This window comes from Spermophilus citellus, assembly GCF_964194105.1.
Source record: "Spermophilus citellus genome assembly, chromosome: 5".
Taxonomy (NCBI): Eukaryota; Metazoa; Chordata; class Mammalia; order Rodentia; family Sciuridae; genus Spermophilus; species Spermophilus citellus.
Window position 1 is genome coordinate 172780029 of NC_138186.1, and position 16585 is coordinate 172796613.

The window sequence follows — 16585 nt, forward strand, 5'->3', positions numbered from 1 at the left end:
AGAGTGAAGAGTATGATTCAGAAATGTAAATATCCAGTTCTGCCATCAAAGGCCTCCCACAAGTTCTCCCAGCCCTGACACGCTGCTTCCCTCATGGGAGCCTGCCTCAAAACACAGTATTGATCACAATCGCTCCACTGTGCAGCAGAACAGCAGTCACTCCTGCCTGTCTGCAGCTGTGTCCTCTGGCCCTCTATTTCCTCCCTCACACTCTCCTAGAAGCCCTTTGTACCCTCCGCACCGCCTGCTCCACACCTCTGCTCACAGGCTATGAAGCATAAAGGAAACTGTGAGTGAAGAAGAGGTACCCTGGGGACAGGCAGGTGGGGGACGCACACCCAGGCATAGGGGGCAAGGGCAGGGCTGGCCCTGCGGGCACAGTCTGCACAAACCTGGTCTGGCTGTGGGGCTTGCTCTCACTCCTGGCCAGTGGGAGTTCCTCAACACGGACTTAACACTTTTAGTCCCGCACACCCCTTTTCACCAGCTGCCTCAACTGGGTGCTTGCATTTAAACACAGCTCAGGAACATTCACACAATGCTCGTTACTGGATGCCTTTAGAAATGGTCCCAGGGGCCACCTGGGATTGCTCAGGTGCAAAACAAGTGACAAGGTGGGGAAGGAGCACTCTGGTCATGGACGCTATGAAACTCACCTGAGCCTCAGTGGACTTGTTCATCCTGCAAAGAACATGTCCCCACAGGTGGAAAATACAGGGGAGCAGCGTTTTGCATTGTTTAACATGAGTGACAGATGGAGGCAAGGGAGAGAGGGCTGTTGTTAAAAATATAAACTCTGTCAGCATTTTTAAAACAGTGAATACACTTAAATACATACAAAGTTTATTAAAAATAGGTTGCAACTGAAATACAGTAGAAATGGAAAACTACAGCAGTTTGGATTTTTCCCATAGCAATGCACATCATGAAAAGCACTTTTACACATATTCACATTTGACCTCATCATCCAGGGATGGCCAAATCCACCTTTGTCTGGGTTTGACAAACACACAAATATCCCTGTTTGCACTCATGCTGTGTGTGTCTGTCTCCCACGTGTGACGGGCAGTTATCAGCACCCGTGTTTCTCTAGGCAAGGTGTGGATTTGCCACCTGGAGGCGCCAGTGCCCCTGAGACACCAGGAGGAGCTTGCTTTTTCCGGGGCAAGTGTGCAAATCCTTCATCAGCTCTCGGGACCATTCGACTCTTACTTACATGGGGAATGGAGAAAGCACACTTTCAAATAAGAACCCTGATAGACAAAAAAAATATTTACACTTGTACTTTGGACATTTTATCATACAACTCATATTAAAGTGGTTTCTAGGGCAGCAAATGCCTCTGTTCTATTTGAAAGTGTGCATATTTTCCCAACATACAACTTCGTAAGAGAACAATATGGTACAGAAAGATCATCTGGACCCCATTAGGGCTTTGTCAAATAGGAAATGTGCTTAAAATCACAAAAAAATTTTACCATTTTAACATCACACAACATAAACAAACTGAGGTCCGTCTCCCCAACATCAGCCATATACCCACAGCTGAAAAAATGACAGTGATAACTCAGAACTCACAAATTAAAATTAAATAACTCTATTATACTATAAAAAACAAAGCTCAAACTGCCATGAATTATTCTTGCAATACTCCAGTTACAGATGGCATAGTCAAGGAATTCCTTTCTTTCCCACAGAATATCAATGTAAATTTGTTTTCCAAATTTAAATTTTCTAGTGACATCTGTGCTTGGGGATCACCTACCAATATCCTCATTTTCTCAGGCATTTTTGATCCTAGTTACATCAAGACTGTTCAGCTACAGAGATCTTTGATAGACTCCTTGGAATATATGAAATATTAGTTAACTTTCTAGAATAACTGTCACCTTCAATTTCATCAATGATTTTTATTAGGCTAACAACAACCTGTATTTATAAAAATAAAATCTCCTAAGATTAAATCCTCAAAATTTTCTTCTTTGAGAATTTTAGAAATCAAATATTAATCAAAAATTTAATTTAATCCAATATTCAGAACTGATTGGGGGCTCTTGTTTGTGGGGTATGATGGGTCGTGCTCCATTCTGCTCACAGGACCTTGCTGTCCAGGCTACTGCGTGGCCCAGACAAGAAGGCAACTGGAAGCACACCCCAAGGGGGCCAGAGGAGCAGTCCACACGTCCGCCCTCGCTCCTAAAAGGCTGTGGCAATGGAGCACACACAGCAGGCAGGGCGGGGTAGCCAATCTGAGGGTCATGGGCAAAATGAAGTTTCCAAGAAAGTCCAGGAAGAGACTTCTTGGTCTACAGTGTGTGGCACCAGGACAGGGAGACAGTACCTTGACTGTTCCTTTTTTTGCCCCATGAGGCCAGGACTCCAAAAATAAACCAACAAAAAGATACCCTCACGTGAAATCACTCAGAATCAGACAGGTTTCAAATTGTACAAACAACAATTTCTTGCTGAAGCAAAATAAAATTTCTTGGAATTTGAACATCTCTAAATTACAACCACTTTAGAATCTGAAATTAGAAATCACTTAGAAACACAGCCTCCCCCCTCCTCTTCAGGTTCCCACCTGTGACCCCTGAGCAGATCTGTGTGCACATAGTTGCCCTGTGCCTCTCCTCATTTTGTGTTTAGTTCATTCTCCAGTTCTGTTAATTTACGGGAAGCTTTCACTTTATTGGACACATCTTGACCTTGTGAAAAAAGGCGCTGACGCTCTCTGAATGTCAGGTTTTCAGGGGCTCCAGAACTTCCAGGTAAATCTGCATCTTGGCTGGACAAGAAACAAATGAAAGATTACCCTTCAATGCAGACATGCCTGCCCATAGCTAGCTAAGTCTGCATAATGAGCAATCAATTGAAACTCTCAGAGAGGAGACACATTCTTTGCTGAATGTTGTTATAACGCTTCTTACAAGTAAACTTACTGGGGCTATGTTTAAACCCACATACAAATATAGGCAAAATGTTCTCCTTGTTAAAATTATAACATTCCCCAGTCATATCCAATATTCAGACACTAGTGAGTTAGATTTCAGCAAGCAGGTGTTTCTTACCACTTAAACAAATTTAACCAAAGGGTGCAGTTTCAAAATACAGCATATGACTCACACCTATAGATGCATCTAATTTAATACTAGGAACCAGAATGGCTATTCTCAAAATAGCTGGCATTGAGAACTAAGATCCAGGTGAGGACAGTCTGTGATAATGTACAGCTGGTTTATACTCTGGGCAATCTTAGGGTTGACTCCACATGGCTGAGCAATATCCTTGGCTACTCTCCTCAGATTTTCAACCTTCTCTGGTAGAAGCAAATGGCAACACAGCTAATTGCTTCTAGTGCCTGGCCAGTAAGCCCAGCACCTATATCACTGTCTGAAACAGAGCTACATGAGAAAACCAACGTTAAAAAGCTTCCATGTGCTCCTGTGATCTTGTACAATGGAGACACTGAGCTCATGAAGCCTTTGAAACTTCAACCCAGTTTCACACAAGTTAGCAACACCTTGGTCACAGACACTACCAGCGTGACTCGGGGTACCTTCTGGTGTGTTTCTCTCTTGCATCCCGAGGAGCATCATGGGCACCGCTGATTGCCCCAGCAGATGCTGGGTAAGGGTTCGGTCCTTTTCCAAAAAAGAAAAAGTCCAAGTTAAAGTACCTGATTATCTGTAAACCTTCATGACAATAAAGATACAGTGACCCCCACAAAATAAGACACCTTTAATCATTGAGCAAACAAGAAAGCCAAGGCTCTTCATATCAGATGAAAGACGCACCTCAGGAAGCCTGCATCTCTTGGTGGCCTGAGTAACCCAATCACTACTCAGCTGGTGCTCAATAGCTCACCTCCCTTCATCATTTGAGTGGAACACTGCGGTGGATGTGTGATAACCAACTCAAATCTGATGGAGTGCATGGTAAGCACAAGTTCAGAAGACAAAGCCACAGAAATTTCACTTAAATGGGAGGTTAGCAAAGTGTTCCAACATGCTGCTGAAACCAAGAATTTTTTTACAAGATCTCTGAAGCAAATGCAGTGCCAGAGATTAAGCAGGTAAGCACATGAATAAGTTCTTCTCTGGAAAGCTACTGAATTATTTTTCAAGACAAATGGTTGTAATTATTAAAAACAAAGTAAAGTTTTTTAAGCCAGCTGGGCTGCCATGGCTGCTCATGGCATCAACCAGTCAGGCAGCCCCCCAGTACCCTTGGTGAGTTGCTGGAGATCCAGAGATGATGTAAATGGAGAGTTCCAGGTGTATCCAAGCATGTGGTAATATTGCCACTGATAATATAAAAATCACAGTGTACTAAATCATTATTAATGTGTACCTATTAATTGTGACAATAAAATATAAAAAAAATTTGCACCTGAAAAACCTGCTTATAAAAATATAGGCTGGAGTACTGAATGCTCAAAATACCCCACACTGACAGTATCAAATATTGGATTAAACAGGCCACAAAGCTATTGCTGTACTTTTATATTAAAGCCTTTTTCCCCCCAAACAAGGTGCACAAAATGAATTTTTAAGATGAGTTTTCTTCCATATGAAGAGTCCATGGTGCAGAGACCCCCAGACACACAGATGAGAGGGGGGCCATGGGGTGCTTTACCCTATGGCTGCCCCAGGGCCCCCCTAACAAGGCTCAAAAGACACAGCAAAGCATGTCTCTATCTCACGGTCACCCACAGTGGCCTCCTGGAAACTATGAGAAAGGGTCTTTCTGGAGAGAATTCCAAACACATCCTTCATTTCATCTGTCTTTAAAAAATACTGTGGCATCTTTTGAGCTTTGTTGGAAATGATACTGGCTTCTTTCACTGGTAAAAAAAAAAAAAATCAATTTTTCAAAACTTTTAAACTTTGTTCCTAGAATATCAAAAACCTCCAGCAATATATATATGAATACTACCAATTATAAAGTTTCCCCAGAGCTTTAGTAATGCTTCTTTTTCAATATGTTGCTATGCTGAAATCAGCATTATTCACTCTGATTTGTACCCAAATTCTGTTCCTCACACTGCCCAGTGGAAGAGGCCAAGTCCCACGTGCAGAAGCATGCTCCCCAGAGAGCTCACAACAGAAGGCTGGACACAGGCATGCGAGGGAGTGGACGAAGACAGGGCCAGGTGGGCTCTGCATGAGCTGCAGAGGCCGCAACTTTACGAAGGATCTTCAAAGAGGCTGAGCAATCAGATGCAGGCTGTAACCTGCTCCGAAGTGCCACTTCGTTGTGAAATAAAGTAAGGGTTAGTGATAGGACTGAGAGCCAAGATGGTTAGAAATGACTCCGACCTGCAGCGTTCCGCCACCAAACCTCACAATTGTCACAACACTTACAAATTTGTACAGCTCAGCTTATAACATTTAATACAACCTTCCTTCAAAATTTGTTACTCCATGAGTGTCTCTAAGAGATACCAAGTTCTAAATACTTATGGTGAAATTCTACAAAAAAGATTCAAGTTGGCTTTCAGAATTTCTCAACCTAGGTATTATGAAACACCAAGCCTTCAATGTGGATTAAAGCTGATTCAGGTAGAGAAAAGGCAGAATTTGGGGAAAAACTCCTCTGTCAGGTTGCATTGAGCTCTGAGCTGCTGACCTCCACTTGTTGGTGACGTGGAGCTCCACAGAATTCGGAAGGTGCATGCACTTGCTAAAGCTACACAACTGACCAACCGACTGTATCTGAGTGGGCTCAAAGCTGAATCCCAGTATTGTCACCTGGGTGGAGTTCAGTGTACCTTAAGCATAACTCCTGCTGCTCTGGCACCTCTGCAGGGAGCAGCCTCTGCATGCAGGCAGCCAGAGGCTTTTCCCTAACTAACCACAACTAGGTCTGCCGCTGCCTGGCTTCTTTCTGAGTGAAAGGCCAGGGAAGGAAGGCCAGGGCGAGGAGAGGAACCGGAGGACAACTGGGGCACTAGATCCTGGGTAGTGGCCGTGCTGTAGACCAGCTCAGCAGATGTTCCATCCCCCAGACAAGCCACCACCAAGTATGGGATACCTGACGTGGAAACTAAAAATGCACCTTCATTGCTACCTTTAGAGTCAGTTCAATGTGCGAAAAAGGCACTTGCTCAACCACAGGTGAAAATTGTTGGAAGAGGGAGAGAATGAAAGCCAAGACCAACAGTACTCATGGTCTGGAGTAAAGGGGGAGGACTGATTGTCAGCTGATCAACGGGATGGAGCTTCTCAGAGTGAGAGAAACCAGAGACATTCATCAGCAGAGCAATTAGCAGGACAGTGCAGCTGGGGGTGGAGGGAGATCACCCTGCTGAGTGTCACCAAGTGGAACCCAGACTCCAAGCAGGCGATCTCGGGCCACCCCAGGTGCAGCTGTGCAGAGACCAGGTCCCAATCATCAAGACCAGAGGGTGGGGCTTGCACTCTCTCTTTTACCTCTACCTTTACAGTGGCCAGGATGGCAGAAGCTTGGTTTGTTTGGAGGGGGTGGGGGCTGGCCTGTTTTGTGGGCAGTACTGTTGGCTTTGGCCGAGGGTGGCTGGAATGAGTTGGAGAGAAAGATGCCATCGGAGGCCGGGCGTGGCTTGCAGGGGGGCTGCTGTGGCTTAAGGGCGGCAGGAGGAAGATGCCCATAAGACTTCCTCACGCTGGAGTACTCATCCTGACCTGCTAGGCTGCAGTCCTCCTCCTCCTCCTCCTCATTGTACGAAACAAACTTGGCAGTGAACAGCGAGTCTGGGGAGAGGACCTGTGTTTTGAGGTAGGAGGCGTTTCGCTGAGGTGGGGGAGGAGGGGCGCTGGGCACAGGGGACGGGGATGGGGGCTCGTAGTCCCGTGGAAGCGGAGGTCGGCACAGCCCGGGCTCCTCGGGCTCCAGCAACCTGCGCGCCGCCTCCTCGTGCTGTCTGCGCCTCTCGGCCTCCAGGCGGCTGTAATACCCTTCTTCCTGTCGCCTCTGCAGGCGGGAATAGACAAGAGTACAAGGTCAGAGATCAGGAGGGGACAGGCGGACCCTCTGGGCCTTCGCGGAATATGACAGGTGCACTGACCACCAGGCCCCATCTTCACACCGACCACATGTCCACAGGACGTCACATTTAACTGTCACAACTACTGCAACAGAAGAGGTGGGTCAACCCAGAAATAGTCTCCTTGGGGAGAATCTTTCTTTCCTGGGAAGGGTACGTAGGTCACAGTTGGACTAATCTGGTTATGTGACATAAAACTGCTCAGCAATAGTTTAGATCACTATCAGGCCCCTCCAGTCACGAAACGAGATGAAGCCTTACACTCCTTTCTTTCCTCCTGCTTCTCCTCCTCCTCCTCCTCCTCTCCCCTTCTGTTTTGGTAGGACATTAACTTACCTGTTAATGCTGTTTTACTAAGAAACCATAAACTGTAAGGAATATCACTTATTTTCCCAAAGCAACAAACTAACAAATAATGCTTTCCAGTTCTTAACTTACATTTCAAATCTTAATAAACTCCCTGGTGGACAGAAAATTAGAGAGCCAAGCATGAATAGCAACAGCAACAAGATACTGAATTCAAATATATTTTGACACATACTGAACATTTTTTCTGACATACATCTGCACAAACTACAGTTGACAGTGTTAAAATTGTTTTGACATTAAAAAAGGTAACAGCACAGTTTTGTTAAAGATTGACATGAGTTTTAGAGCACAGAGGGAAAAAGTAAGTATGAAAGGGAGTGAAAGATCCAACAGATGACCTGCTTAACCCCAGTGAATGTCTAGTGCTGGAATACAGTGAAGTTTCAATTCATTCAACAAAAAAGAATTGCTGGGGCCCTGCTGGCACCAAGATAATTGTTCATTCTTGTACCTCTGGGCTGTATCCTCTCCTTCTCTCTCTAGAGCCAAAGCTCATGCACATACACACCAAAGCCCCTGCTCCAACTGCAGAAACTAAGGAGGAAACTAAGGAACTGCCAGCCCTCTGCACTCCGTATACCAGCTTCGAGCTTCACCTTCTGCTCTCTGCTGGGAGACCCTTGAAGGAGAAGAATTCTTATTCTCCTATCTGTACAAAGTCAGCAATCCCTTGGGCAGGGCAAATTAGAATGACTTCTGTGACTTTGGAACAGCTCTACCAAGAGCCTTGGAGTTACAGGAGGAGCAAGCTGCCTGATAACACAGGGCGGAAACCAAACCCCTTGCAGTTACACCAAGAGCAGATACAGTCACATGACCAAGGGGACGTGACTCTACCCAGAAAAGGACCACACATTTTTCTATGACAACACAAACCCGTCAATTCTGAACATTTTGTATTAAAAATAGGGTTTTCAGCTTGTTTACAGTGACCACTCAATTATAGAAGCAGTTACTAAAACACAAGTGCATTCAGCATAATAGTAAGTTCAGAATGCACGTTGGAAAAATGAACCCAAGAGTTCCTCAACAACAAAACGCAGCCTGGCCTCTGTGGACACAGCCCTGAGGTGATGGCAAGGCTGCCTCACCATGGCTCCAGTGAGGCCAAGACGGGGCCTGACCACAGGCATGGGCACCGGCAGCATGGGCACAGCTGGCAGGCACTGACCTGGGAAAGGCACCCTCCTAACAGGCAGGGGGGCTTTCTCAGAACAGCAAACCACCAACAACAACGCCACAGGCTTAGAAACCAGAGGGTCAGATTCTGGAAACCCCTGCTTTGCCTCTGTTACACAAGTGAAAGACTTTTGGGAAAACCCAGCTCCCCCAGTCCTCGGGAGCTGCTGGGCCACAGCAGTGCTGGAGGATGCCCTTCACAGAGGCCCAGGCCTCCCAGCATCCACTGCTTGCCTACACACGCTCTACTCGAGGGGCCACCTATTCCCTAAGTCTAACTGAGCCACAGCATGATATCAGTCCTGCTTGTGGTTAGATTGTCCTGTAGCCTAATCTATCACCACACTACCAAAAGCTTCCTAAAACCAATGGCAGGGGGTGGGGGTCCTACTGACACAGCTCACTGTACTATCAAGGAAACAACTGCTAATAAAACTAAGCTTTCCCTGTCACAAGTTGTGACGCTCAAGGCTTCGACCTTCACAGAAGGGAGGTGACTGGGGAGCACAGCCCCTCTGCAGCTGCACAGCTCCCTGTAGTCCCTGGACGAGTTGGGGTCTTCTTGCCCATGGGGAGGGCTGCAGCTATGCACATAGACGCGGATCTGGGAACTGCCTCACAAGGTGCCCATTTCTCAAAATCAGATGTCATTTTACAATTCAACTGAAGAATCACTTGAATTAATACACACACAGAGAAATAAACAACTCAGAATATAAATCAGGTTGTAGACTAAATTTTCCTTGAATGATTTTTTTTTTTTTTTTAAAATAGCCATCTGTTCTCTTAACCACTACAAAAATGGAGTGATTTTAGTGAAAACCCTATCTGAGATGGTCAGTTACCAGACTGTCTTACTGTTTGTTCCTACTGCCTCCCATGGGGCCGACTCAAGTCAATAACTGAACAAGTGGCATCTTCACAAAAACGAGCTGGACCTTGTCCAGTGGGGTCCACACCCTGCGAGGGGGCCTGCGCCCAGAGGCCCAGCGCCATGCAGACCTAGGAGTTCGGGAGTCTGAGGGACCAGCTCAGAAGGCAAGGGGCCTGGAGGCAGTCCAGAAGAGAGGTAGCAGGCCAGACGGGAGAGTGTTTTTGGTCCGTAACCAAAGCTGGGGGTCCGGCCCTGTTCTGCCGTGTGCATCTGCGCCACGAGGCTAGCCCCTCTGCCCCAGCCAATCACCAGGTCAGGCTAACTGGCAACGCTAGCTGCCCTCAGAGGACCAGGACCTTTTCTTCGGCGTCCCGCTTGGCTCGCTCCTCCTCCAGACGCCGCTCCTCCTCCTGTCTCACTCGGTCTTCTGCTTCCCGCCTGCGCATATCCTCCAACTGCTGCTGGCGTCTGCGCTCCTCGTCCTGCAACTGACAGTGAACCACTTTTAACTCTCACCCCAGCCTCCCCAGCCAAGACACCAAGGGCAGACCAGACAAGCAGGACAAGGAGACAGGACACACACAGAAGGCCGAGTTTCTACTCAGGAGATGACAAGACTCACAGCTTTACTTGCTACTTTCAAAATGAGTGCCCTAAAAACCTTGTCTCCACAATCCCAGGGTCATCCTCCCACTCATCAAGGCTCACAGAAGCAAGCTGTCACACAGCCATGCACGAAACCACCACTCTTCCATCAGAATGGGTCTGTCAGCCAGCTCCTGTAGACTGACAGACCTGCGTGGCCGAGAGCCCCACTTTATGGAACTATGGAATGCCTCCGCCACCCCAAACACCAAGAAGGACATCCTCTCTGTGCCTGTGGTGGGGGGAGTACCGAGTTGCCCACTCTGGACCCAGTTTCTGCTGACAGCTGTTGCCAGCAGCCCACTTCCCTGGGGAAACGAGAGGCCTAGCGCTCTTGCTCCTCTAGCCCTTGGCCACTGACTCCCTCCAGATCCCATCCTGGACCCATCCTGAACCTGAGGTTTGAAAGGAACTCATTCTGATTCACTTTTGTCTGCACCTGCAAAATGCCCGGGGACCACTGCCAACCCCTCACATGGTACACTTAGGTAACGACTAGTCAGAAGTTCTTATGTTGGTCCCGAGTCCATCATCTTAGTTTTTCTTTTTTTGGTCACTTAGGTTCTGCCTTTTTGAAATAACACAAAAATGTAATGTCTTTACTTCATGACATTCAAACATGTGAGGACATCTTCCCACTACTCCTTCTATTTGTTTTTTTAGCTCCTTATCCTCCTGGTCACATTTCTCTGTACATCACAGGTTAAAATACCTTTTTTAGACAGAAACTCCGGATTATTGGCCAGAACAACACTAAGACTCTCCTTTTTTATTGGGATATGTGGCTATTTTTTACATTGACAGCCTGAGACAGTGTAACTTTGAAACCCCTGCACATTTCTTCTCATCTGACATGGAGCTGGGCTACAGGATACCCATAGCCACACCATGACACACCATCAAAAGAACGATTTAAAATCTCTAAGATTACAATGAACTCAAAGCCATCTAGTTCAATCTTTAACCACTGCAAAACTGCCTTACATAAAATTGCTATGATGTATTTCAATATCTAGAAAATTACCAATTTTTCTATAAATTGATCCCAACAAAATTTAAAATGTTAACTTATGAATTTAATTTTTGGGGGAAGCAAAGAAACATTAGCAACTTCTCTATTCCTTGATTCCTGTGGAACAAAACACCATATCTGATTGGAAAGAATAAATTAACCTGTGTTATTAGTTTCTTCATATCAGTTAACAATGCTAAAACAACTCAGAACAACTGAAGTGGCCTTGTAGGGGACAGATGAACTTTTCTTTTAGCATGACCTAGCCATCAGTGCAGAGAAGGTCAGCATGCTCAGCTGCAGGGTGGGTCTGCAGCAGGAGCATAGCAGGCCCAAGTGGCCTGAGAGCTAGGCAAGGGAGAGGCCTGTGAGAACTTCAGCCCTTGGCACCCATCATGAGAAATAGCACCCACACAGCAGCAGCAGAGCTCACAAGTTCTGAGAAAAGCAGCTAGGAGTCGGGCCCGCAGCAGGCGTTTCCCTTCCAAGCAAGGCGCTCCTCATGCTGCACTTCCCAGAGCCACGCTAAATAAGGCTGGTGCAGCAAAGCCTAGTGCCTGGTACCCGAGGCAAGCTGTTGGCAAGCTGTTATCTCTTCCAGCCCAGCAGGAGCGTCACCACAGGAGGCGAGAATGGCAGGATTTCCAAAAGCACCCGTCTGTCTTACAAATAAATCTATGAACAGGCATCGTCTATAGAAAAGCTATCTATGCCTTTAAATCAGGATAGTGGACAGCAAGTAAGAGGCCTTTTCCTTGTGATCAGCTCATTAGTTACTAATTTTAAAGTAAGAAATATTAATTGGTGCTATTATAATTAAGAAATTTCTTTCCACTCTTAGGCTAATTCATGTATTTTCATTTCCAAAAGAAATTATTTTATTCTCCAAAAATATGTTCATTTATTTCCCCTCCTGCCCCCTCCAAAGCATTAATGAGAAAAAAAAGAATCTATTGATTTACTCAAAATAACAGTTCCTAAAGTACATTGAACTGTGTGGTTTATGTTCATTCAGAGTAAAAGGCATTGGAACATCAATTACAAGTCTGACCACTCTGCAACCTAGCGACACCTGCCTGATGGGACACTGGACTTCAGTCAGGTCAGCTCTTTGCTACACATGGAGAGGACAAAACGCCTGGGGAACAGATGCTCCGGACCAGGACCCAGCATGCACGGGTGGGCTATGGCCCTGCTGACTGTCAGTCCGCACATCCATGACTACTTCTGTTTTTAAAAGTGCAGGCTGAGATCTAAATGAGCACAGTTTCAGGCCACAAACACCCACCTTCTCTCTCCATTTACTACAGGATCCCCAAGGCAGACAGTAGAGGTTAATATCTGAACAGGAAGTGGGCCATGATACCTTGGCTTTTTTGACATTTTCACCAAACAGACAATTTGAACTCTTGTTAAAGTCCTTAAGAATCTTCCTTCCTCTATACACCTTTCCTGCTCACTCCTACTGGAAGTGACCCCCACCACCACCACCAAAAAAACACAAAACAAAAAAACCAAAAACAAAACATTAAGGCCAAAAGATAAAGAACATCCACAATTAGATAACTCATTACAAAAGGCATTGGTTCCCTGAGCCCAGCTCTGCCATGCAGCTGCTTATCCAAGGGAAAGCTCCCCCATGCGATGGTCAAAGCTCTTCTTAAGAAACAGCCCTTCCCACGACAGCACCATGTGTCCCTGCCTCAGCCCACCCTACTCTCTACTGCTGCCTTTTCCTAATCCAAGGAAACTGATTAAAATTGTAAGACCCAGAGCTCAGCTGCTGCACTGTCTCAGTGACAGAGACAAAGCAGAGTGACCCCAAGCAGGCAGTAAGACATGCACCTGGTGCTCCTTTAGGCCAGCTCTGGTCTTGCACCCACAGGTGAGTTCTGTTTTCTCCATAACACACACACACTGGCAGTGAGATGAACACGTTTCTCTTCCTGATTCCTTCAGTAACTCTGCCCTCCTTGGGGAGTCACTGTCCATACTGGGCAGAGCCTGTCTCTGTCCAGGGTGCTCTGGTATAAATAGTACACAGGCAGTAACCTCCTCCTGAAGGTCACTTCCCTAGATAGGCTTTTGATCTCATCCCCTCCACTCTCTGTGTCTAATGCCTACTGCACACACCAAAGCCAGGCTAGCGAGTGGCATGGGATGGGAGGGCCAGCTAGAGTTTTCACACAAGGCATCCAGAAGAGCTTCTAAAACCAAAAAAAATCCTGGCCAAAGAGGAGGAGCACTGCTGTAGGGTCTCACATTATTCTGGTCAGCAGATGACCACTGAAGTGTGGTAAAAGGCAAAGCTGAGACAACCACTGGCGCTGGCCAGGCCCTGGGACTGTTTGGTGGAGTGAGTGGCCAGCAGCACTGCTCTATGATAAGGAGGTGTTTTGTGTAGCACCAGGAGTACTCGGGACTGGGGGACAGGCAATGCTGCTGTGGCCGGGCCTGTGACGGCAGGCCAGACTCACACCAGGCTTGGCTCTTTCACTCACCCACTTGGCAGGTTTGTTATGAGGAAAGGAGAAACAGAAGCGATTATTTGGCAACCTAGAGCAAAAATGGCAGGGGTTATGCACACTGTCACTGGGCAGGAGGACTAGCAAGCTGCCCTGTGAACCTCTGTCTGTGAAGCTTTCAAAAGCCCAGGGACCACCTGCCCTGGACCCTATTTGGATGGGCTCCATAGGCAGGACAGGTTCAGACATGCCCAGGTCTCCTGGAGCCAAATCTGCCTGTTGGAGCTAAGGGAAAGACCCTGCAGGCAAAGCTCTGCTGCAAGCTGGCCTGTGGGGCTCCTTTAGCTAGACACTGTGGGTTGAACAGGACGGTACATCACTCAGTAATCAAGACTTGGAGGGCCTCTCAGCCTCTCCCTCTCCACATGCCCTTGGAGTTTGGGGATCTGGCCCCAGAGCCACTTGCCTGGCCATTACTGACCATCAGCCACATGCTAGAACACCTCCAGAAATGGACAGATATCACTGCTGCCCACAGAGGTGAATGCACATGTGATGAGCCATGTTTAGGGATGGAGGACACAGTGCTCAGCACACAAGCAGTGAGGGGGAAGGGTGATCAAGAGCTGTGGAGGAGGACACAGGCCACAGCGCTGGGCAGCAAGCCCACAAGATGTCATGGCGGGAGGCAACCAGCCAGGGCAACCCCAGAGAGATGACATGGCGCTCAGGTACGAGCTGGCAGGCACACTGAGAGTCATCACATGGGAGCGGGCAGGCAGCCGCGTGGGCACTAAGGAGGACATGGAGCCAGACAGACTGCAGGGAGGACCAGAACGTGTTCTTGGGGGGCAGAGACTCACTCAGGAGGGCTGGGGTCTCTGAGGCTGCTACAGCTGCTCTGTCTAGAGACCCTTTGAAGGGTCAGGGGCAGAACAGAGAGTGCCGCCACACTCTCCCCATGACTAGGCAGGAAGGGACAGCAGCTCAAGCTAAGGGACCAAGGTGGTCAAGTGCTAAGGCGGAGAGGCCAACAGTTCTTGAACAGAGAGAGGGGTTATGGAGACGGCAAAAGTCCCCAGGTGAGCAGCTGAGCCTTCACTGGAACGAAGAGGGTGGAGGCAGGGGCTGCTGGGAGGCTGCGGGCAGAAGGGCTTCAGTCCTGAACACTGACTGCTCCAGGAGACAGGCAGGAGGTCTCCAGGTCTCAAGGGTAACGGGGTGTGGCACTGGCATCGTGCAGCCCTGAGGTGGCAGGGGTCACTGAAGGGGTGGAAGGGCAGGAGCCAGCCTAGGCAGCCTCCCACTGTGGGAATGCCGCTGCTCTCGCCAGGAGTGGACCTGTCTCACTCGTCGCAGATGTGCTAGGACACGTCTCCAAGCTGCTCCCTGAAGACCACATGCTTGTCGCTGCCCACTAACCCTTCAGGAGGCTCCCGGGCAACCTGCGAGATCTGACAGCATGGGCATGCTACAGACAATGGCACATTATCAATAACACGGATACTCACCAGGGCTGAGCTGAGAAATGCTCAGAAACATGTGGGTTACGTGACTATTAATACTCAAAATACTTGTCTTTTTAGATGCTCAGAACTGTTTCTTTGAAATAAAAATCTAAGTGTGGGCTGGGGTTGTAGCTCATCGGTAGAGCACTCACCTAGCACGTGCGAGGCCCTGGGTTCGATCCTCAGCACCACATAAAAATAAATAAATAAATAAAATAAAGGCATTGTGTCCAGCTACACTAAAAAATAAATATATAAAAAAATCTAAGTGTGCCCATTATTCTTAATCATTGCCACTCATCCATCAATGTCTCATGGCATTCAGACTCTTGTAGAGCAGAGTCAGCCTCTTAGAGCCTCAGGCCTGTGCCTGCCACATGGTGGACACTGACAAATGTTAAATGCTCTACCACCTGATTGATATTTTCCATTTACATCTATGGACACCTCACATACAAAGTAGGGGGAATATATATATTTTTCACTTTTTCTTTACATAAAACAAAAGGAAAAGATGCAGAGCTCATAAATTATGCTTTCTGATTACCAGGGAAGTAACACATCTTAAGAAAGCTTTTCTGTGGGTGACACTGTCCCTGTGCTGAAGAGGGGACTGGTGAAACAGCATCAAGACAAACCCAGATTAAGAAATATTTGCAGTGCTGCCTGGGGCTGCCACCATTTCACCCCATAGTTGATCCAGAACAAAATGGCTTCAAGTCAGTAAATACAGATCAGTCAGAATATGACGGTCTAGCAGGTTACACATCTGCTTCTTAAGCGTGAAGAGCAGTAACTCTTCAACCAAAACTTCCCCAAACTGACAAACATGTTGGACTCACAACAGAGCACGACCTGACCATCTGGTATGGCTGATAAGCTAAGATTCCACGTTGGATTAGTAAAGAAAGTGGCAACTGAATATCATTTCAACTGAGCTTATAACAACTGAACATGTAAAATCTATTAATATAACAAGAATGAAATAGATTACTCATTGCAAACTTTAGTTGTTTAGCTCACATACTAATGACTACATAAGAATACACAGAAGCAAATTATAACTAAAACTGAGAAAAGATCAAAACCATAAACAAACAGTAACACTTAAAGTTAACAGAGAAAAGTAAAAAGTAACTAAATCTAGTAACATTCAAAAGCATGCTTCTAGAGAGTCACAGGGTCAGTCCCCTGGTCTAGGAGACCCTGGGCAGAGCTGATCTACTGAGAACATAAAACAGCCACCACCAGAGGAGGAAGGAAAATCGAGACAGGAGAAGCACCAAAGGAAAGAAACAAGAACATACCAAATCTAGAACAGAGATTGCTGGCACAGCAGTCTGCTGCAGGCAACAGAGAAGGAAAAAAAAAGAAAGATGAAGCGTGAAAAAAAAAGTTAGACTCAGACCTGAATTCTGCCATCGGCATACTTTGTTGCTATCATGCTTCATGTTTTTGGACAACCTGAGGAGAAAACTGAAGAACTGCAAGCTAACTTATGAGAAGTAG

The 16585-nt window shown here is 46.9% G+C and overlaps 1 protein-coding gene across 16 annotated transcripts in view; it reads right to left on the reverse strand.

Moving 5' to 3' along the window:
• Positions 1–821: 821 nt before the first annotated feature.
• The window catches only part of AFDN (afadin, adherens junction formation factor), a 126416-nt gene continuing 110652 nt past the window's right edge, over positions 822–16585 (reverse strand). For 6 of the 16 annotated variants that reach the window (XM_081294050.1, XM_081294052.1, XM_081294046.1 and 3 more), the window contains 3 exons: positions 16384–16419; positions 9803–9934; positions 6379–6951 (listed from right to left, as the gene is read on the reverse strand). In XM_081294050.1, coding sequence (XP_081150176.1) covers positions 6394–6951; positions 9803–9934; positions 16384–16419 — 726 coding nt within the window. In that variant the 3' untranslated portion in view covers positions 6379–6393. Of the gene's footprint in view, positions 2786–3556; positions 3642–6378; positions 6952–7535; positions 9935–16383; positions 16420–16585 lie in introns of those variants that run through there. The other 10 variants (XM_081294049.1, XM_081294047.1, XM_081294057.1 and 7 more) reach the window with 9 other exon arrangements.